Here is a 21,783-nt window from a genome sequence, read left to right as displayed (position 1 = left end):
TTGTTTGTTCTAATCTAAAATGTCATTATATAAATATGGTGATTGTATGAACCTCTTTGCTATGTGCCAAAAAGAGCCGCCCATAGACCGGAAACATTACTTGGCAGGAAAAGAATGTGCATGGGTACAGTGAGGAGAAAAGTGAGACTGAGGAACGTGTACATGGAAAGTAGGGGAGAAGAAAGCAAACACTTGGGGCTGGAGGAAGGGAACACCAAAAAGCAAAAGTGAGGGGCTACATCTAGCCCTTCAGAAGAGAAGGCAGCCTTGCTTCAGAGCTTGTGCTGTTCTACCGTACATCGTGGAATTGCTAAAATGCTGCTGAACCAAAGCAAGGATGATCATATGTTGAAACTCCCGAGATTTTGTAGTTTATTTTAAAAGCTTGTTCTGACCCTGTTTACCTGTGTAAACAAACATTTAGCTGCCTTTCCCTTAACGCAAGAGTGCAGAGGACACGACTGTAGTGGAGTTAGGCAAGAGCTCTGGCTCCTTCACCCAGTCGGTGTCTTCTGACACCTGACAAAGAACTTCGTTTGTGCTGTACCTGTCTACCTGCATTTCGTGTGTGTATTGCCGGAAATACCCAGTCCGGTTGTGGAGAGGTACCTTGGAGGGACGGAGCGTTTCCGTCCATCGCTGGGCTGCTGGGCAGAGCTGGGAGGTGTACTGGGGGAGGGAGTGGACGCACACACCGACGAGCAGACGGACACACGCCCGCTCGCGCTCCCCGGTGCGCTCCGGGGGCGCTGCCGGCGCTGGCCCCGCGCAGGGCGGGCGGAGCCGCGCGGGGAGGGCGGGGCCACCGGAAGGCGCGAGCCCACGTGTCCCGCGGGGCGGGGGCGGCGGGCCCGGCCGGTTCGCTGGCGGCCGCCGGGCAGCCTCAGCCATGGGTTGGCTGCCGGCGCAGGGCCGGCTGGCGGCGGGGCTGCTGGTGAACCTGGCCGCCTCCATCTGCATCGTCTTCCTGAACAAGTGGTTGTACGTGCGGCTGGGCTTCCCCAACCTCAGCCTCACCCTAGTCCACTTCGCCATTACCTGGCTCGGCCTCTACCTGTGCCAGGCGCTCGGCGCCTTCTCCCCCAAGAGCCTCCAGCCCGCGCAGGTGCTGCCGCTGGCCCTCAGCTTCTGCGGCTTCGTCGTCTTCACCAACCTCTCCCTGCAGAGCAACACCATCGGCACCTACCAGCTGGCCAAGGCCATGACCACGCCGGTCATCGTGGTCATCCAGAGCGTGGCTTACGGCAAGACCTTCCCCCTGCGGATCAAGCTGACCCTGGTGAGGAGGCGGCGGGGCTGAGGGGAGCGGGGAGGGGCGACGCCGAGGGCAACAACCCCGCCTAAAACCCCCCTCACCACCTCCGCAGGTCCCCATCACGCTGGGCGTCTTCCTCAACTCCTACTACGACGTGAAGTTCAACGTCCTGGGGATAGCATTCGCCACCTTGGGCGTCCTGGTGACCTCCCTCTACCAAGTGGTGGGTATTGGCGGGGGGGGAGCGTTGTGGTGGTTGGTCTTCACGATACGGCCCCCTGTTTTGATCGACTTTCAGTAGCATCCAGCCTTCCAAGAAACCCTCTGTGCTCCGTTTTTTGTTTTTAAAAAACCCACCAAATTTTGATAGTCCATCATAACCCCTGGTAAATTGACGAATTGATCGTCCTTGCTGCTAAAAATTGGGGTCATCTTTAACGTGAGTGTATTTTCAAGGGGTGAAAAGCGGTAAAACTCCTTTTTTTCTAGAGAGAACTGATGTTCTTGCTGAAGTAAGTGCCTTGCATTTGAGCCTTTCCCTAGAAAGGACGTTTTCCAGTCCTTCAATTAATCCCGTGGTTTATCCTTGAGCTATTTACGTTTTGTCAGCATCCTTTTTCAATTTCGACTATACACAATCTCAGATGTTTTTGTAGAGGGTGCATTAATACATATGCACGATATACACACAATACAGCCTTTCTGGATGATTATGGTTGAAAAAATAGGTATGTTCAAGGACTGTCTTAGCCCTTTCTGCTTTAACGTTTACTAATATCTCAACCAGCTCATTACTGGCCACGACTGTAAAAGTCTCCCAAATGAGCATCCTCTGTCATGTTGATGTGATAGTCATCCATTTAAGTGTGAATTTCTTTGCAACAGGTATACTGTACCTCCTAAAGAAGCGAGGCTCTTTTTATCTGTAGTGTGTAAGATGATAAGTAATGGTCTGGTCTCTTGTCCTGTTTTGGGGCAGGAGGAGGAGAGACATGCTATATAATAACTTTAAGTGATGGTGTGTGTACTGGAGAAATGATAGTACTTGGGTGAAATTATTCTGTAATGTTAAAAAAAACCCTTAGCAAATTCATATGCTGGATTTCATGTTACCAGTTAATGTGATTTATGAAGTATTAAACATCATTCTTAAGCATGATATAAAGTCACATCTTTTTGGCTGTAACATCTATCTTCATAGCCATAGATAAATAATACTTCTTAAAGCATGCTACCTTGAAAATTGAAGTTACAAGTTAGAGTAAATTATAATCAATATTGAAATGAAATCCATTAAATTTGGAATAAACTGGCAAAAGAAAGACGAATGTTTACTGATTTTGTTAGCTTGTATGTGGAAGAAAATAAGCAGAAAGGTGCACAAGCAGATCTCTGCCGTGGCAAAGGTACTCAGCTCCATCACAGACAGGATCTGGAATTTGTGTTGAATATAAAAGGGAGCCAGCATTTTCTTTCTAGTTCTGCTACTTTTTTGTTCTTCCTCAGGTGCAATACTTTACCCCCAGGCAATGGGAAAAGGGAGGTTAGGCACTCAGGAGGTTAGGCACTCAGGCACTCAGTATGCTGTCCCAGCATACTATTTTCTCCTCTTTTGTGCTTGCAAGAGACAAACACAAAGGGCCCCCAATTAGGCGAAGGTAATGCTCAACAATCTGTTTATGTAATATTGTCCACGTGAGATTCCCTCTGTGTTAGTAGCCAGTTTGCTTTTGCTCAGGTTTTCAATTTGTGGGGTTTTTTTCCTCATGTTTAACAGTTTTCTCTTTTGGTTTTAGTGGGTAGGTGCTAAGCAGCACGAGTTGCAGGTAAACTCTATGCAGTTGCTGTACTATCAGGCACCAATGTCCTCAGCTATGTTGTTGTTCATCATACCCTTCTTTGAACCAGTCTTCGGAGAAGGGGGAATATTTGGGCCCTGGACGCTTTCTGCTGTGGTAAGGCTTTTATTGACTTCATTTAAATAATTATCACTGATGTAGTTAAACTTGATAGTAAGATATATTTCTATGTGAAACAGATTTTTGTACAGCCATTGGCTATGGTGAGATGAGGGGCATGTGCAGGAGAAAAGCCCTTTGTTGAGTCTGCCCCACTTCCTCTGAGAGGAGCGAGTCTGTCAATTTATTTATGTCCTTAATTCTTGTTTCTGTTTAGAGGGCATCTGAACAACAGGAAAATCTGTGAAAATCCAGAAGCTTCCCCTAATGTATTAAATTAAAAATAATGTAAGTGCTCTAGTTCCAGCTCTTACTGTCCACTCAGAGAAAGAGATAAGTGTGCTCGCTTTTGACATTCTCAACTCTTCTTCTGCGGAAGGATGTCAATATTGGTTGTTCACTAGAATTAATAGTTTATTTTCACCAAGAAGACTATAATTTCTCTCTGTATCCTGTCCAAAAAAGAGGCAGTGGCATATTCTTACAAATGCTGATCATGCTCCTCAGTGGTGGGTCACTTGTAGCATTGCAGTTTATGAATGGGTTAGCAAGTATTCACAATAATAAAATCAGACATTTTCCTTAAATAGTTTTCATTGTCACCATAAATAAGACTTTGTCTCAAAGGTAAAGAACACAGCCTCAGTGTGCATGAGCAGCCAGATTTTCCAAATCACTTTTAAATGTTCACCAAGGGTAAAGGAGAAAAGGGCTTGTAGGTCTCTCAGTGTATATTTATGGAGATCATACCCTGAGCTGCTTATGCACATCACCAGTGTATGTACTGATTTGAAGCCGTTTCTATTTTTGTTCTTCGTATGTTTTTCTTGCCTGATACTTTGCATTTGAAAGTAAATGAAACTAAATAAATAACCTGGGATGTATCTACAAAAGCGGGTCAGATTACTGACTGTGTCCATTAATCCACAGATAATGGTACTGCTGTCTGGAATAATAGCCTTTATGGTAAACTTGTCCATTTACTGGATCATTGGAAATACGTCACCAGTCACGTATCCTTTGTAACATTAGTCATTTCTCCTGTTTCCAGATGAATTGTGTTGGAATTCATTTGGGCTGATTTATTGTGGCAAAATTGTTTGTAACCTGCCTGCTTTATCTTAAATGATGAAGCTGGAAAAGCATGTTCATGTTTTAGTGTGTTTTGTTTCTTTGTTTGGGATTTATATAGGTAATGGCAGTTCCCTCGCTGACCTTCATACCTGCAAAGAATATTAATCCACACTTTGGCTACTTTGAGGAAGTGTTGGCATGCGAATCAGTTTGAAGTGTACGATGGGTGAAAGTCTTTAGGTGGAGGTTAATACTCACAGGCTGCAGGGATGCAAGAAAATTGCATGAGTTGGAGTCAGCATGGCCATACCATTGTGTGCTTTGGGTGTAACTAATGAAATTTCTAAGTGTTTCTTTTTACAAAAAATAATACTGGTATTTGCTGTTATCCTTAATGGATGTCTAGGTATAACATGTTTGGACATTTCAAGTTCTGCATCACCCTCCTGGGAGGGTGCCTCTTATTTAAGGATCCACTATCTGTTAACCAAGGCCTTGGGATTCTGTGCACATTGTTCGGCATTTTAGCCTACACACATTTCAAGCTTAGTGAGCAGGAAAGCAGTAAGAGTAAATTGGTCCAGCGCCCATAAAGCAAGAGTTTCTGAATACTGTTGTGAAGGAAAACAAGTATTTAAATATGGATTGATTCTAGAATGCACGAAATTGCCTCAGTCATTTAGATCTATGGTTTTAGTTTAATTACCAGGATTGTTATTCTGTAACTAAACCAAAAGAACTGAATTATGTAGAATGCTGGGGGTTTGCCATCTCAGTCCATCCTATCATTTTCATTAAATTAAAACAATAACTTAAAAGAGAAAAGGGCATACTTCAAATTGCTGTGGAAATTTTACTGAAGTAATTATATTGAGATCATGATGGCTACAGTTATAATACAGAAAGAGAGAAAGAAAAGGAATCCTGTCTCTGTGATCATGCCATTATTGCTGTCATGAATTAAAAATTGGAGGCACTTTTATGCAGATGTTCTGGTATGTAGTAATGCTTCCTCCTTTTTGTCTGGTAAACAATGAAGAGGAAAACATACTTTGTCCAGTTGTTTTAAAAAAGGCCACCAGAGTTATTCCTATTTCTTGTGTGCTTTCTTATCTATGTTTGGCTTCAACACAGGGATAGATTTTTGGCTGAAGAAAGTAGATAAAATTACAGGTGGAAGGAGACGAGAGGTGAGAGTGGAAAACTTGAAGCCATAGGCCAAGCTATAGAAAAATAGGAAATCAGATCTAAACAGTTCATCTTAATTTTTTTCTTTTAGTCTATCAGGACATTCATGAAGTAATTAATGTTTTGGAAAATTTTGTTACTGCATTATAATTTTCTCTGTGCCAAAACCAAGACTTTACATGAGATCTTGTAAATACTTGTGATCCTAATAAAATCTCTGGTTTTGTGGTAATAACCAATTATTTTGCAGCCCTTGCACACAGACACCCATGCTAAAAAATATTTTGGAGAAATCTTCAGAAAGGTCATTGTCTTTAATGGGCGTGAAGATTGCCCATTTCTCTGTCCTGCCTTCAGCCCCACCTCCTTCGCTCCCACGACTTTCCCCAAGAGTTACCTTGGGTAGGATCTGCAGGTTTGTCTGCTGCCACTGTTTTAGGGGAGAGGCACAGGAGGGCTGTCTGGGCAGTGCTGGTTAAGGCAGCGTTTCCTCAACAGACAGTCCTGGGAAACGTATCACAGTGACTGAAGAGCGCGAGGTGGGACCTACTTCTGCTCTAATTCAGAAATGCTTTGAAAATTATTTTATGACAGTATCAGGCACTGATTTTGACAATGTGGATGGAAGAACCTGAGCACTGTTCTAGTTAAAAAAAGGAAAGAAAAAATAACTGCTTTCAGTAAATCTGGTGAGAACATATGTTTGCTAGATTTGCAGGGTTAGAATGTAATTGCAGTATCTTAATCCTTACTTGTTGGAGTTTGTTTTATCTTCATCTACCTCTAGGAGATTTAAAGAGGGGAATTATGTGAACAAAACCAAGTATTTAAGTTTTGCAGCCACCAGCAGAAATAATATTTAGTTCCTCTAAGTTTTATACAATAGAGATCAGAAGTCTTTATGTAGGAAATAATTCAGCTTTTCTCAAGCTTGTAAATTATTTATTCTGTTCTTGATTTAAGAAAAAGCTATTTCTCTGTGTAACCTAAGTTTACACCATAATACTCTATATCATTTCAGAGTTAGAAATACCTGAATAATTTTACATCTTTACCAACTGTTTCTTGGACATTGTACTGGTCCAAGGATAATTTTTTTATACATTTTTATAGATTTGTATAATTAGTTTAAAAATACAGCCTGGACTACTGAAAGATGTATTCAGGCAGTTAAGCTCTGGATGCATATCCTTCAGTATGTACACTGAGAAAGCTATTTGCATTAATTTGTGCTGTGCACAAGTTCTTCTGAGATGTAGATAGACTGCCAAAACACAGTTAGAAAACAACTGAATTAGATGCCTGTTTGACAAAAATTTGAGATCAGACTGATGTAAAATGGTAGAATGAACAAAACAGCCATGCCTGGAAATACGAAAGACTCCTTAAGAAGAGGAGCAGATCTGCAAGAGAAAATTAACAGTATCATTAAAAAAGTACATTATAAATAGAATCTGATGTTGGAATGTGGGGGGGTGGGGCTTAAGTGACGTGATTTTTTTCATACCTTCAAGATCTCTCCTTTGAGATTTACTTGTTGTATCTAATAAATAAAGTATCTTGAACTTTGTCATATGGTTCAAAATATTAAATCCAGGAGGCTTGTGTAATTGTGAGATAAATGGATTTTTGTATGTATTGTTTCTTTGGATATATGTGGGGTGGGAATAAATTTTAATCAGTTTACTGATACCTGCTTATTGCAGGAGAAAGAAGTTGTTCTCGTCTTTTTTCATCTTCAAATTGCATACACTTTGGAGGTCTAGGTGTCTAAGACAAAATGGTGCCACATGGATTTCTGTCTGTATGAATATTTCATGAAGTTTGAATGTTTTGCACTCGTGGCACAAATGAGGGAAATTTTAAATCCTGAGGTAAAAACTGGAATCTTATAAAAGTCACTGATACTTACACGGTGGGAAACTTGCTTATTCTAGTTTTTACTACATCAGTTGAATGTGTTTTCCTGTTAATTATATGTATTTCAATCAGTTTTGACTTTCCTGAAAGAGAAATCAGAGGCTTGTAATCTTTAGCAATATGTAGTCATCACCCTGTGTATGCTGTTATAATTGGAGCCATACCATACAAACCCTCTTGTTTGCTTTCTGATTTTCATTTTTCATATTCTACATGTCACTAAACTGTGGTAGCAGGATGGGCCTTGCTCCTTTGCCATCCAGTGCTTTACTGCTTATATTATCATTCTTTATTTTAAAAAGCTACCACTGATGATGTTCCAGTGGAAATGCTGGTGTAGATACCAAGGTGGCATTTAAAACTGAGAGCGTATGTAGATGATTCTGTTTAAAATCTGAGCAACTGGTGGTAAATTATCTTTGCTAGCCTTGTCCCCAAAAACTCTTTAAAACAACATACACAAGGTTTTCCCATTTTTCCTAAAGGAATAGGAAGTATGCCTTCACTTAAAAGATACTCAGTTCAAAGCTTTGTGTTACCTTTAACTTTGGTAACTCAGCACGTGTTTGACAGATTTTTCATCTGTTTTTGTATGACTTGCTAAGTTCTTGCAGGTTCTGTGTCCGTGCAGGGCACTGTGCCAGGGGAGTTTTCCTGTTGATGCGTGAACAGTCACTCTCTCAGGCTTGAGTCTGAAGTGGTTTGCTGCTGTTACACGTATGAAAAGGAGGTTTGTCTTGCAGGGAGTCTACCTTCGAGACAGAACTGCAATTCAGCAGGACTGTATCCTCTCTCTGTCTCATTTCATGAAATGAATGCCCAGCGATGGCCTAGGGCTAAAGCAACATTAAAGCCTTGTTTGGACTATGCAGAGTTTTTTATTAAACTCTTTTTAAAATATTAGTCGTAGTGAATGCTGGTCAAATAGTAAGGTAAAAGTCTCATTTTTATAATGTTTTATTATATAAGAGTTTCCGAAGAGTGTTCTGTAACATTTTGGAGTACAGCTAACCCATGTCTAGTTTGTCACATCTTCTGCAAAATCTGTCAAAAGATCATGATGGCTTTTGTAATTGGCTGTATATATTTATACAGTTGGGCTGCTTAGGAGGGCCTGCTCTTGAGCAATATTGTGCTACTGAACACTGGCACACTGCTAAGGTATTTAGCAGTGACTTAAAAGCTGGCCTGAAATTCACCAACCTACTTCGGAAAGTAACAGGAAGGCTCACTCTGCTAGGTGAGAGAGCTTTCTATCTTCCTGGATTTTATGTTCCTGCTTTTAATAACAGACTGCAGGTTAAGGGAATTTGGAGAGCAGATCTTAGTGTCCCTCAATTCACCTTTCATAAGATTTTTCTCCCAAGATGTCTATTTTGCTCCCAGTTATGTCTTAACTAGTTTTTAAAAGAGGAAGAGTTTGGATTAAAGACTTGTAGGTGTTTGCTTGTGTTATTGCAGTTTTTTCCTCTTAAAATTTTATTTTAGCCTTCAAAACCCAACTTCCCCATTTAATAAGAAAAAAAAGAAAATAATTTTTAATAAATTAAAGGCAACTATATAGAGTGAAGATATGTTTTGTTTTGCAAAAGAATTTCACTCTTCTAACTTTAAAGATGCAGCTCTTTGTTTTTCTACTATTACAATCAGGTAGATGCAAAGAAGCACCATCTTTCTGCTCCGTACAAATTCCCTCTATTTCTGTGTGTGCTCTCTCTCTGATCGCAGTCTCAGATTTCCATTTGACAGCACAGTTGCTGCAGAGGTGATTGGGATGTCAGCTGCATAGGGTTAAGAACATGAAGGAAAAAAATCTATCAGCAGGAGCTGATATAATCTTGGATAAAGAGAAATCCTGTTCTAAGACACAGAGACATCTTACCAAATAAATCTGTGTTAAGCACTGGGGACAGGTGTGTGTTTGTGTCCAGGCAGGTATTGCAAAAGAATGCAAAGCTGAGTCGTTTGAATAATATAAATGCCATGCAAAAAAAAAATAGCTGGATTCAGACAGTCTTTGCCAGGCTTGTCCCACAGCTATGGTTAACCTTCCTGAGAGAAGGGAGCTATTGTTCCACCTCCCCTGGCCCAGTGATGCTGGGCTTAGTAAAGGAGGGCTTGTGTTCCTGAAAGCTGGTTTGCTTTTCTTCAGCTGTATCAGTTGGTCCAATGAAAACATATCTCTCCCTATGGAGCTTGTCTGGCTAGAGTTACTGTTCCTGCTTTCATCTGACTGACTTAGATCGTTCTCCTGTCTTCCTTGAGTAAGAAGACCTGAGAGTTCTAATGGACCTAATGAGTCTATTCTATGACCCTGGGGAGTACAATGTACTCCATCGCCTCATGTAACAGTCAGCCCTGGTGTGTGAGGGATCCAGTCCAGCCCAAAGGGGCATAGTTACAACCTGTAGCACAACAAGGACTAAAGAAAGGGGAAATGTGATCCCTTTTTGTTGTTTTAGTTGCAAGGCAGTTTCTAATACTTTCCCATTTTAGTTTTTGTCATTTCCTTTAGTTAGTGCATAAGAAATCTCCCTTTCCTGTTTCAGTCTGCCCTTTATAATTAGGGAATTCTAGAATTGAGACAGAAATTGTATTAGTGCTTATATAAATATATTGACCTAACCCAGTGTTGCTGGTTTTTACCTAGGGAGCCTTGCCTGCCTTCTCTCCAGAAAAAAATTAATTGCTTAAAATACAGGAATCAGGTTAACGTGGATTAAGAGGTAATTTGCCAGCTCAGGAGTTGCATTTGCCTTCGCAGCTGCACTAGCTCAGTACCTAGCAGGCACAATATGCTGCCTTTATAATGGAAAGGCAGGAACAGACATGGGCAGATTAAACGTAATATAATGGAAGTAAACTATGTATTTAGAAGCAAGTACTGGGAACGATCCAAAGGTTGCTTAAAGATTGACATTGCAAAGATAATTTTCTAATCTGTTTGTGGCTTCACTGGAACATTAATACAAGCCATACATTTGAAGACACATGATTATATTTAAGGAGCTCCAAGAAGTCTAGCACGGCTGTGTGGATAACTAGCACATACAGGATGCATATGCAGGCTAGTAGTGTGTCAGAAAAGAGCAGGATTATTTTTAGAACCACAGGCGGCTGTGTCTCATCCAGGAAGTGCAGGGAGGAGATCTTCTACAGCATAAGAATGTAATTTTTAATGACCTTGGCACAGCAAACTGTTGCACTTTTTTACTTTCTTACAAAGCAGAGGCTGAAAAGCAAACTTGTTTAAAGGAGATGTGTTGTGATTGGGTGAAGCACATGGAGTAATCATGGATATTGGGACCATAGAACAGAGGTGGTTGTGATTAAAGAAAAAAGTGAGACAATGAGTTAAGAAACAACTGAGAAGAGTATACAGCACACAGACCTTATATTTTAAAACTTCCCTAGATGTGTAAGTTTAGATGCTTAACTGCACGATAAGGCAGCTGAATATAGCAGGGCCAGATTTGTCAGTGTGAACTTCTTCCCTTCCAATACTACTTAATAGAGAATGGCACTGGCTCAGCATTTCTAGAAATGAAGCTGCATAGTTGACAAGTTTGACTTTTTTTTTCTTCAACTAAATTTGGTATGCTATTCAACAAAGAAACAGTTCTTGTTCTGCTTCCTTACTCTGCCCAGAATGTTTTTGATTCTCCTTACTTTCTGGGGAAAAAAGAAAACATTTGCACACTTTTATTTTCTGTTACAGAACTAATGAGTGACTGAAGAGGTTTTGTTTTACAATACACCAAAGTTGCATATTAAATACGTTGATTAAGATCATGTAATTTATCTACATGTGTGCATGTTGATTCCATTCAGGTTTCTGTCTTCCAGCTGAGTGGAAAAAGCCTCTCCAGCTCCTATTATATTAACTGTTGTGAAATTGAGTGCTTTTCTCCAAGGAGTTGAAAGCAATGTTAGGGTCTTCTGGGATCCAGAATGGTTTACTTATTAAATGCATTTCTTGTGCTGGTTAGTCAAAAACTGTATTCCTACTTGTTAATCCAGTTGAGAGAAGAAACTGATAGTAGTGGTCATACACCCTTCAGGCAATTATGATACATTTCTGGACACACATGATCTCACTTTTCTGAGTGGTAAAGTGGTTCTTCTGATCAGGACTGACAATAACCAGTGCAGTTTGCATCAGAGTTTGTTGTATAGGTATAAAAAAAGAGAGGGATAGAGATATAGTAGGTTTGTTTCCCAAACAAAGCCCAAGCAAAGGTTTCCCAAAAAGGCTGTTTGAATTCCTGAATACCTGTGTCTCTATCGGGGGGGTGGGACACATGTAAACATTTATTCTGTACCCCTAAACCTACAATCTCATGAGGTCCAGCTGACAGCAGTGTAAATGGACACATGGGAGGCTGGCACTGAGCTGGGATTACTGAGCACCCCCACCAAGCTGGTTTTCTAGAACTACATGCAATGTTACAGAACCAGCTGTACTTGGGTGTCATTCAAACCTCATCTTGGATGCCAAAGACAGAAATTAAAATTCAGCAGATTTAGTGAAAGACATGCTCTTAGCACATATTATATGAGATGACAGTGTCAGTGGAATGTCACGTTCTTGCCCCTGATCTGTCTGAACTGAGAGAGTCATATGACCCTCTGCTGGATAGAATAGCCACAGCTGGCTATAGAGCAAGTCGATGCCTTCCTGTTGACGAAAACAGTCAAGTTTTCGTGCTGGGACAACGGAGAATAGTGACACCGCACGGCTAGGAGCAGGACTGAGGGAAGCAGAGCGGGGCGGGAGGCGCCTCTTTGAATAGTCCCCATGTGACGTCCACACACGCAGCGTCGGAAGGCAGGTTTTGAAGAAGGTTTCACACAAACGAAATGATGAGAAAGCATCTCAGACATAAGCTTTCAAGGAGTTTCTCAAGCACTCCACAACATATTTATGTGCCTATAAGTGGTCTTGAATTCTCTGGGAGGCTGGCTTGCTCTGAGCTGCAGCAGCTTGTTTCCTGCCTCTGCAGCCTCCTGTGGACTAGCAACTCTATTTCCCTTGTCCCCTGTATTAAGGGAAGATCTTTGGAAAGTATATTGTGTGTTTGTCCTATTTTTCAGTGTGCTGTATTTAGCTGAACCAGTCTGTGCTACATCAGGTGGTTTTGCTTCTATGAAGAAGCTTTACTCGTTTGATAGCCTATAGTAATTCACTGGGCGTCATATCATTGGGATATTATTTTTAAAGGCTGGTTAATTTTCTAATCAGTTAGTTGTTCCTAAGCAAGCCAGGATTTAAATATCTTGTAGTTGAGTATTCTCAGTGTTTTTATTGAGTGTAAAAGTAAGATATGCAAGTCCCCCGTGTTTGGAGTTTCCTTTTAAAAATGGATGTAAATCAGTGCATGCAAAGATGTCTAAGGAAATTATTTTGTGATGTGATGTCCTTATTGTCTAACAGGACTTCACATTTGCAGGCTAGGAATGATAAAATGAATCAAACCTCTGCAAAGGCTTTGCGGCAAAAATGGCTTGGCAGGATGGGATTTTAGTAGAAGCCAGAGACACGGAGCTCTAGAGATGCATTGCTAGCATTGAAAACTGGAACTAAAACCTAGTAAAAATGGAAAGTTGATATGCATACATAAAACACAGATAAAACTATAAAGTTTCCTTAGTTCACTGCAGTCATCATTTTGGTCTTGCATAAAATAATTGTATGGCTGCATGGACCTGAAAGACTCTTGGTCTGTGTGCACGTTTCCAGTATGTATGACAATACTGCTCCCCAGCTATTTGAGGCTTCTGCTTTTCCAGAGACAGTTGTCCTTTCCTGTCTGTGTCACCAAAGAGGAATGCACGCCCATGCTGTGTTGTCCCTTGGATACAATCCTTGGAGTAACAGTTTAACATGCCAGACTGAGAACTGAGATGTGGGTTGATTTTTTTTTTGTGATCCCTCCAACTTGTGTTGCAAAGGCAGTAACTTTTGCTAAGAAAGTTCTGTCAACAGCAGAAGGGAGTGATGTTTTGAGCTGGAGCAACTTGCTAGAGGTGCTTGATATCTGCACAAGTGGAATGCAAAATACACAGATGACACATGCTTTCTACAGATTTCAAGACGTACATTTCCAAATCAGCTTTCACACAATAAAAACACAACGGCCTGCAAATTACCATCAGAAGTGTCTTCATCGGTACAATCAACACAACTCCTCTTGCAAACCTTTCAGCTCCTTTGCAACACAGGAAAAGCTGGGTTGGGCCAGCTAAACTAATTATCAGTGCTAACATGCACTCTTTACTTCTCCCTAAGTAACACCTGAGGGATACTTCTGGGAATTTGGACCCAGTTCTATCGCAGGAGATACTGCAGGGGCTTATCAACCCAGGTGACTGATACCAGAGGTAACATTCAAGGTGGGGTTAGATGATAAGGAAAAGACCTCTGAATGGCTCTCTGCCTTCAGGAGTTATTTCCCCATTGTCATCTCCAGTTCCCTGCTTCCAGCTGTGTGTTCCTGCTGCTTTTTTGTTACATCTCATGTGTTCATGATAAAGCAAGGTGACATACTAGCAGCTAATACAAGTAAATATCCTGCTGTTGAATCAGCTAAATCTGTGGTCAAAGGAGCCAAAGCCAGTTCAAAGAAATACTTGGTTGGGAATGCACAGCTCCTGTCAAGGCCATTGTTTCAATAGGGCATTAGATGGGCTCAGTACATTCTTTACCTGAGATATTTGATGAGCTCAGCTGCATCACCAAACCATGCAAGGTGGCTGAGGCAATCCAGCACCACAGTTCTTCCAAAAAACGTCTGTCTCACCATCAGCTTGCAGCCATCAGTGAGGAGACAAGGAGGAGAATTGAATACCTCTCTTGCAGTGATGTGCTCTGAAATCAACCAAATACAAGCTTCACCTTCAGTAATGCTGAAGCAGATCCCACACATTTTCCCTGCCTACCTGTCTGCTGCCATTCCGGTGATGTCCTGGGCCAGCTGCTATGTAGCTACTCAAGACTACCTCAGGGAACGATGGTCTGTATTCTACCAGACCCTCTTCAGTAAATATGGGGGAAAACAAGTGGTTTTGAGAATCTTTTTGAAACAGTATTTTGGCATGTAAAGACAGAAGATCTGTACTCTCAAATGCCTCACCACAGTGCATATCTGGGTGTGTTTGTGTGAGGCTTATTTTGCTTATGTGAGGAAACTGCAGCCTGTCTCCTGACAGCCAAGTCATAATGCAGCAATATCTTACAGTCCCACAGCAGTGGATTTGGGATTTTTCCTTTGTGAGTAGCACTGCATGGTGTGTTTCTCTCAAGGTGTTCTACCATGCTGTGTTCCCTCTGGCCTTGACTCATACCTGAACAACACGTTGTTAAGATAAATAAGGTGGGTCAGAAGTCAAAGCCCAGTGCCTGCATATCTCTCCAGGTACACAAACAAATGCATAAGAAATTTCCAAGAGAGGTACACAGACTCAAAGCTACCACAGCTAAAAAATTCTTTTGAAACAACCGGGGTGAGCTAAGCTAAGATGCTAAGATGGATCCTGCAAAACCAGCTGAATCAAGGAATACCAAAAAGTCCAAGTACATGCTTTTTCTGGAGGCAAGAGATGATTGAGCTATTAATACCACAATGGAACCAAACAAAGCACCGAACAGTATTTTGCATGGGTTTGTCATCTGCAGTCAGAGCTTAGTTTGTGTCTTGCTTTTCCAGTGTCATCGATGGGTTTGTGCAAGTTTTATGCATTAATTCCAAACGCCTTTCTTTGTGTGCTGTAGATGGAAACCCCCCTTTTCTGCACCAGATGGCGCAACCACCAGCGAACCTCCCCTGACAAACCTCCTGCCGAGGCCAGCAGGGTCTGAGTCCCAAGGCTGGGAAACTGCAGTGATGTCTGTCAGATCAGCTAATGGAATCAGGGCAGGTGGCAGAAAAACAAGCTTAGTGGCACACACAGCCTTCAAAAATTCCAAGAGCATTTGGCTTAATACTTCCTCTCCCTCTTTTCAAATATTGCCTTCCTGATAAAGACTGTGAATGTTATCCTGATCTGTATTGCCCGCCAGTACTTAGAAAGAGGTTTCAATTTGTAGAGCAGCTGGGGTGGGGGATTTCCCTTAATGTTCCCATTTCATATTTAGTAAAAAAAAAAAAAAAAAGTTATTCTGGTAACAAAACCAAGCCATGGACTTGGACAACAACTACCTGTTACTTGTTCAAGTCTCTCCAATTCAGCTGGCTCCATCAGAGTCCTCAGGCTAAAACATGCCACATACTGGAGAACCACTAACAGCTCGCTTTCAGGTGAAAACTATGAAGAACTAAAACTCTACAATTAAAAAAGAAAAGCAGAGTGGGAAATTTATGAATATTAGAACACTTTAAAAAAGTGATATATACTTTTTTATTGATCTAATTCTATAAACATTTTCACATGTAATTACCAAAAATCAGGACACAGAAGAGTATTTTCAGAATAGTTTGCAGGCTCTTTGTATAAAACTACTTTTCATATGTCTAGAGAGTGTGTATATATATATACATATATATTAAAATATACTGTGGAAATATTAACAACATCTGAAAAGCAGAAATGACATGGAAGAGAGAAGAAAACAAGGAATATGCAAGTAGTGCAAAAAAAACATTGTAGGGGGCAAAGGGGAGAAATTCAGAGGTGAATATAAAATAAGCTCAAGACAATGCTGGTCATCCCAACCAGTGTCTGGCACCTGAACTGCAGGATGCTAAAATTCCATTTTCTTAGTGTTTCTTATTGCAGATGTGAGAACGGAAAACTTGTGAGAGCTTTTTCCTTGACTCGGGGGAAAACATGACGTTTTCCTTTGGTTTCTGTGCCTGTCATGTTCCAGGGTTTTAGCACCCAGCTTGGCACAAGTAGACTAACCATCACTTCTGTTGCAGCAGAACTGCATGCTGTATCTCTGTGGGTCACAAAACTCCTCCCAAGAATACCCAGTTCTACGCCAACATCCCTCTTGTACATTATGCTGATGTTAATATTTGCTCACTCCACAGAGAGAACTGTTTCTGTTTTAGTGTCTCTAATGTGTTCCTTACTTACGTGACGTTCCATGTTTGTGTTTAAACAAGCACTAATTTACAGGCAGGCAACTGGGCACTGTAAGAAACTTCTCTTGCTTGGTAACAAGTAGTTGCATGTCAACCGTTGGGTGCTGAGGTGACATATGATCAAGATCCACCTGAAGCAAGGGAGGGTATATGGATAAAAGAAAAAAGACAGTGAGGGTCTTCAGCAGGATGACTTAGCAAGGTATATCAGTTTATTTCAGGAAGTATATGGATCCATGCCTGATTTTAGGGAGAGATTTAATCTCAAGGAGACCCTTCTCAGCAAGCCCACTTCCCAAGTGGGCTTCAGAATATACACCCAAGTTTGATAACTTAGCCCTGTTTGTGATGGCAATAAACTCTTGGAGGGAAACTACTCAAATCAACCTTGATGGTTTCAAGTCCAGGCTACCCCAGCCACTAGTAATGCCTCTAATAAATGTTCCAAACTATTTGTCTAGCTACTAGCATTGTCTAACTGTTCTGCTAAAGTCGTATGCTAAAAGTTTTATTGACAAAGCTATGCTCTCAAACAGAAAAGAGCCAGCAGAAAGGTGACTTATAATTTGTCAGTAAAATCAATTGTATTAGCAAAAGGAGAGTGCTGAGGCTTTTCTGTGTCAAGTAAAATCATACACCAGTCACTAAGGCTGCATCAACCAAACTTTACATTGTGGAGCAGGCAACAAGAAGGTGTGCAAAGGAGGATGTTGTAGAGACTTCGCGATCCAAACTAAAGCATATATTCCTTGGATAACAGGCAGCTAGAAAGCAACTATGGAAATGTGGGGGAGATGTGGGCAAATGGACTAGCAAGGGTGGGACAATTCTGGGAGATACATGATCAGGTACACAGAATGGGACTGAATTAAGAAGCTGTTTGTGCAATAAAATGCCCTTCTGGGTTTTGTTGTTAGAAACAAACAGTTCAAGTAACAGCCAGACAGTTAAAATAATTTTTTGTCTTCCCTTGCTTTAACCCAGACTGCAGCCTGACTTGAATAGTTCCTCAGGCCTGACCTCATCATCAGCTGCAGTTCTGTCCATACATGGCACCCCAAACAGACTGGATTTGAACTGCATGCTATGTTTGCTCTCAGCTTCTCCTAGATTTAGGTTGTCCCTGAATACATTTCAGTTTTAGACTGAAAGATACCTCAGTCTTTCACATGAGTCCTGTTAGCCTGTGCACACCCCACACACCCTTCTGGGCCGCTCCCTTAAACAGAAATGTGTTTTGTGCTGGACTGAACGGCACATTTGTGTGACAAATGAGCACTGGATTAAAAGAACAATTCTAAACTGAACTGGCATCATCGTAGTCTGGCTAAATAAGGCAGATGAGCATGGTTATCCTGAGTCTTTTTCTGATCTAGTTACATGCAATCAAGTACTAGGGAAGGAGATATCACTAGATTATTTAACTTTCACAGCTACAGTTTAGTAAAGCAGGAGATGGTCACAATCTAATGACATATTTCACCCCTGCCTAACAAGAAAAGCATGCTTTTTCATTCAGTGATATGCCTAACAAAACCTGTTTGAGAGTCAGAAGTCTTTTCCTGAAATTTTTCCCTTTCAGTTCTTCAGAATCATTCCATAAGCTTCTTTAAAAGTGAGGACTAAACAGAAAACTAGAGGAGGGGAAAAACACCTAAACTTTTCATTCTGTTTTAGATAATGAGCAGAAATTCAAAATAATTGGTTTATGTTCTTGCTAGTTGGCCTCCCTTCAGAAGGCTATTGTTTTGTTTAATTCTGCTTGTGGCTGACTGAGCTGCTACTAAATAGGAATCAGATTTGGGCAGACTACCAGTGTCTCCCAGGTGGATGAAGGAATAAGTACGGCAACTAAACAAAGGCAGAAGAGCTGCTGTCTTCTGATGTGGGATTGTTCTAGCTCCAGATGGTTTTGAAGCAGCTGTAGTTAACATGCTCAAGAGTAGACACACCTGAACTGAGTGCCTGTGGGAGGGGGGTAAGAAAGAGCTCACGAGCAGCTGCTAGAAAAAGATTTTGTTTCACACCATCTTTTCCAGTCCACCTGAAGTAATTTTACATTTTTCAAAATAAAAAGTTGCTCTGAAGTTATGGAGATGTAGGAAACTGCCGATCTCATATGCAAAGCTCCCACATGGTACATGGAGCTGTTCTGTGCAGGGACAGGAGTTGGACATTGATGATCCTTTTGGGTCCCAACTCAGAATATTCTGTGATTCTTTGATGAAACACTGCAGGTAGTTGAGCCCAGGGTGTGCACACAGGTGAAGCTGCAGAACACCTGCTGTGCCACCCAGTCTGAAGAGTCACTGGGGTTGTTGGGAAGGGCAGTGCAGCCATGGGCAGCTCAAATACACGGCTCCTGCACACCAGAAAAACACAAGTTGAACAGCAAAGTAGAGCTTGGTGTTCCCTGTTAAACAGCTGCAATAGCATTGCACGTGATCTTTGGGTTCCCACTGCTGCTGTGAGCTTTGCTCTTGATTCCTGTCATTACTCTCTCTTCAGATTTGCCCCCAGGAAGGCTGCATTCCCTTTTCATTTAGTAGATTTTGGGTAGCATTTATAGTAAGAAGTTTCTGGTACTGACAGACCTCTCCACTGGGATAGGTATTAGCTTATAATTTCCCTGCATTGAATTTGTGATTACTGTCCTGAGGATTTCTTATCAATGTGCTTTTTCTTACACAACAAAGCAGAAAGCAAACAACAAAATTCTCTCTCCTGTATTTGTACAGAATTGTATTGGCCCACTGTCTGGCACATGGGGTCACAGCTGCAGCAGGCAGGCCTGGCAGAAAGTCCCATTAAGCCAGACGTGCCCCAGCTGTGTTTCAGCGTCCTCGTTCCTATGTCCTTTCATGTTGAGGTGCCTGACAATCTGTGGCACATAACTGATCACAGCTTTATGTCATACTAACAGAGATTGTGTCTAAGGCTTCAGAAAGGATACATCAACACAGTGTAAGGCCCCAGAGGCTTGCTTTGAATTTTTTTTTTTAATTTTTTTGTGTGTATGTGTCTGGGAGCTGTTCATAGACAACACATGAGATTAACCTATCTGATAACCAAGGAGCAGCAAACTGCTTGGAGACGAGACCTGACAAACCCTGGCCACGTATGCCTTTGATCAGCATCTGGCAAGGACCATTTCGTGTATGTGCTGGATGCTTAAGAGACAGCTGCCAGTAAAGGGTAAGTAGGACATGTTGGGGGAAAAAAAAGAATTACAGTGAGGAACAAGAATCTGAAATCGAATATTTAACAGTCCATCCGCTCACTTGAGTTGGGCACCCCTGCAGCACAGAGACCCTTCTTGGGTGGGTCTTTCCTCTGGCATATGACCCTATAGGTAGACCAGGTCCATCTCAGAAAGTAATTTAGCTTGCAAGCATTTAACAGTGAAATGTTTACAGTTAGAATCTGAATTTATACTAAAAAGGGTGTCACGTTAGTTAACCACAATGTAAAGTGATTATCTCTGGTTAAGGCAGCTGGGCTGCCTCTGCTTCAGATATTTTCTGTGGCATTGTAAGTAAAATACACAGGTGGGCCTTGCTGTAGTGATTTCTCCTTTTCTTTTTACAACTTCAAATATTGAGGAAGTCAGCTCTCATAACTATACAAGCTTATTACTCGCCCTTCAAGTACTTGTCCTGAATTATCAAGCACAAGAAAATAATTATGCATGTCGATGACACAGCATGTGCTGTACGAGTAGCAAACAGAAGTGTTGCAGCACTGCATGTCAGAAAATATCCCCCTCTCTTCCCAAGCAAGCACAGACAGCATATTTTACCTACCTGCAGCCTCCCTTTACTTGAGATTAGTCTGTTGGAGAAAAGAGAGAATATTGTCCTTGAAGACTGATAAAAATTCTAGGCAGAAATTGTTGGATTTTCTTATAGTTAGCAGTTAATGAATCAGTAAGGGAAGTTATTATTTAAATAATTCCAATTTAATCTGAAAGTCATTGGTCACAAGATGCCCACTGGTAGAGAAGTGGAAAAAGAAAGTCATAGATACCAGTTTGATAAGTCTTGGACTGTAGAAAATTTATTCCTAATTTTAAAAAGCTCCTTAATTTTCCACACAGCCTTAGCAAAATTGCAATGTGCTGAAGACAAGGAACAATAATGTGATAGCTATGTAAAAACTCTGGATTTGTTTTGCTTCCGTTCAGTAAAATGCATTTTGCATAAGAATTAGATAGTTCTCCTGCCACATGAGAACAAGATTGAGCATTGGTAATACAGCTGTTCAGTATTATATCAATTGAATGTAGCCATTTGGTTCCATCCTCTTGTATTTTTGTGTAGACAGAATTTTCTCCTACCGATGAAGTTAGCTAGGTAAGGATCTCAGGAATTGGGATGCTGGGTGGAAAGGAGAAGATATCTGACTTTGCCTGATGAAGGACATTCCACTTCAAACAGATTTCTGTTTGCCTTGAAATCCCGGTACTAACAGGAGGTGAGCATGCTTTGCAAAATTCTGGCAGCTTCTCAGCTGTCCCTCACTAGACCTTGAGCTTTATGCTCTAGAACAATAACAAAGTCATCTTGAAAATCCATCATCACACAAATATCTAGATTTAAACCCTTGCTGGAATTTTTACAAGGTGCTATGGTTGCTGAGAATCTGTATTTGGCCAGCAGACAAGTCCAGGCAGTTATCCACTACTTGTTTGGACAAGTTAGTTGTCATGGAAAACTAGCATTACGCTCCCTCTGCTCTAGCGTATCTTTAAACACTGTCTACAGCTCTTATGTTCTCTAACAAATCTTTTCACTCTTCAAAAATAATTTTAAAATTTCACTCTGGACAAAGAAAAAACCTGAGAATTAGAAAAGGCAGTCAGATTAAAAACTAACCAGTTCTGCCTGAAGTGTAGCAACTACTAAGTCCCTATGAAAGTAACATACTTCCAAATACCCTACATTTAAAAGATACACAAAATTATAGAATGAGAGATGACAAGAATATAGGACAACAGCATCCAATTCTCTTTGTATGTAAAGTTTTCTCCTCATTTCATCTCTTAAATATCAGTGACAAAACAACTTAGAAGACACAAACGACCACTGCAAATCAAAACGGTATCCAAAGGCGTGGTTACCTACTGGCCAGGCAACCAACACTTGTACTACTGTCTCCCTGAGTGAATGCAGGAGCCTTTGTCTTTCCTGCCCTGGGAACAAAGGGGGCCGAGCGCAGTCGCTCCCAGGCCCGAGCGCGGCTGTCCCTCCGCGCGGGCGCCGCCCGTCAGGGGGCGCTGGGACACCCGCGGGCCGCGAGGCCA

At 41.4% G+C, this 21,783-nt stretch overlaps 1 protein-coding gene and 1 long non-coding RNA gene across 4 annotated transcripts; one reads left to right on the top strand and one right to left on the bottom strand.

Moving 5' to 3' along the window:
- The first annotated feature begins 811 nt into the window (after positions 1-811).
- Positions 812-7,046, top strand: SLC35E3 (solute carrier family 35 member E3). 2 transcript variants are annotated; one of them, XM_017822203.1, is made up of 5 exons: positions 812-1,279; positions 1,368-1,478; positions 3,052-3,210; positions 4,144-4,226; positions 4,694-7,046. In XM_017822203.1, exons 1-5 carry the CDS (start codon positions 890-892, stop codon positions 4,878-4,880), a joined length of 930 nt encoding a protein of 309 aa, XP_017677692.1. In that variant the 5' UTR covers positions 812-889; the 3' UTR covers positions 4,881-7,046. The 2 variants fall into 2 exon arrangements, with proteins under 2 accessions (XP_017677692.1, XP_017677693.1); XM_017822204.1 differs by lacking the exon at positions 4,694-7,046 and adding an exon at positions 3,431-3,501.
- A 5,043-nt stretch (positions 7,047-12,089) lies between these two features.
- On the bottom strand, positions 12,090-21,760 carry LOC108500826. 2 transcript variants are annotated; one of them, XR_001876015.1, is made up of 5 exons: positions 21,601-21,760; positions 16,474-16,612; positions 15,594-15,717; positions 14,101-14,263; positions 12,090-13,433 (listed from the first exon to the last, which is right to left on the bottom strand). It is a non-coding gene; the product is annotated as an uncharacterized LOC108500826 (long non-coding RNA). The 2 variants fall into 2 exon arrangements; XR_001876014.1 differs by having other exon boundaries at positions 12,090-14,263.
- Positions 21,761-21,783: the final 23 nt, after the last annotated feature.

Source organism: Lepidothrix coronata, unplaced genomic scaffold (assembly GCF_001604755.1).
Source record: "Lepidothrix coronata isolate B3197 unplaced genomic scaffold, Lepidothrix_coronata-1.0 Scaffold95, whole genome shotgun sequence".
Lineage (NCBI taxonomy): Eukaryota > Metazoa > Chordata > Aves > Passeriformes > Pipridae > Lepidothrix > Lepidothrix coronata.
This window is presented reverse-complemented; position numbering and strand designations above follow the sequence as displayed.

What these genes read in the sequence shown, in the direction of transcription:
- SLC35E3 (XM_017822203.1), top strand. Translation starts at nt 890, where the DNA reads ATGGGTTGGCTGCCGGCGCAGGGCCGGCTGGCGGCGGGGCTGCTGGTG. An exon ending in TGCGGATCAAGCTGACCCTG is followed by an intron (nt 1,280 to 1,367) that starts GTGAGGAGGCGG and finishes CCACCTCCGCAG; the next exon opens with GTCCCCATCACGCTGGGCGT. An exon ending in CCTGGACGCTTTCTGCTGTG is followed by an intron (nt 3,211 to 4,143) that starts GTAAGGCTTTTA and finishes ATTAATCCACAG; the next exon opens with ATAATGGTACTGCTGTCTGG.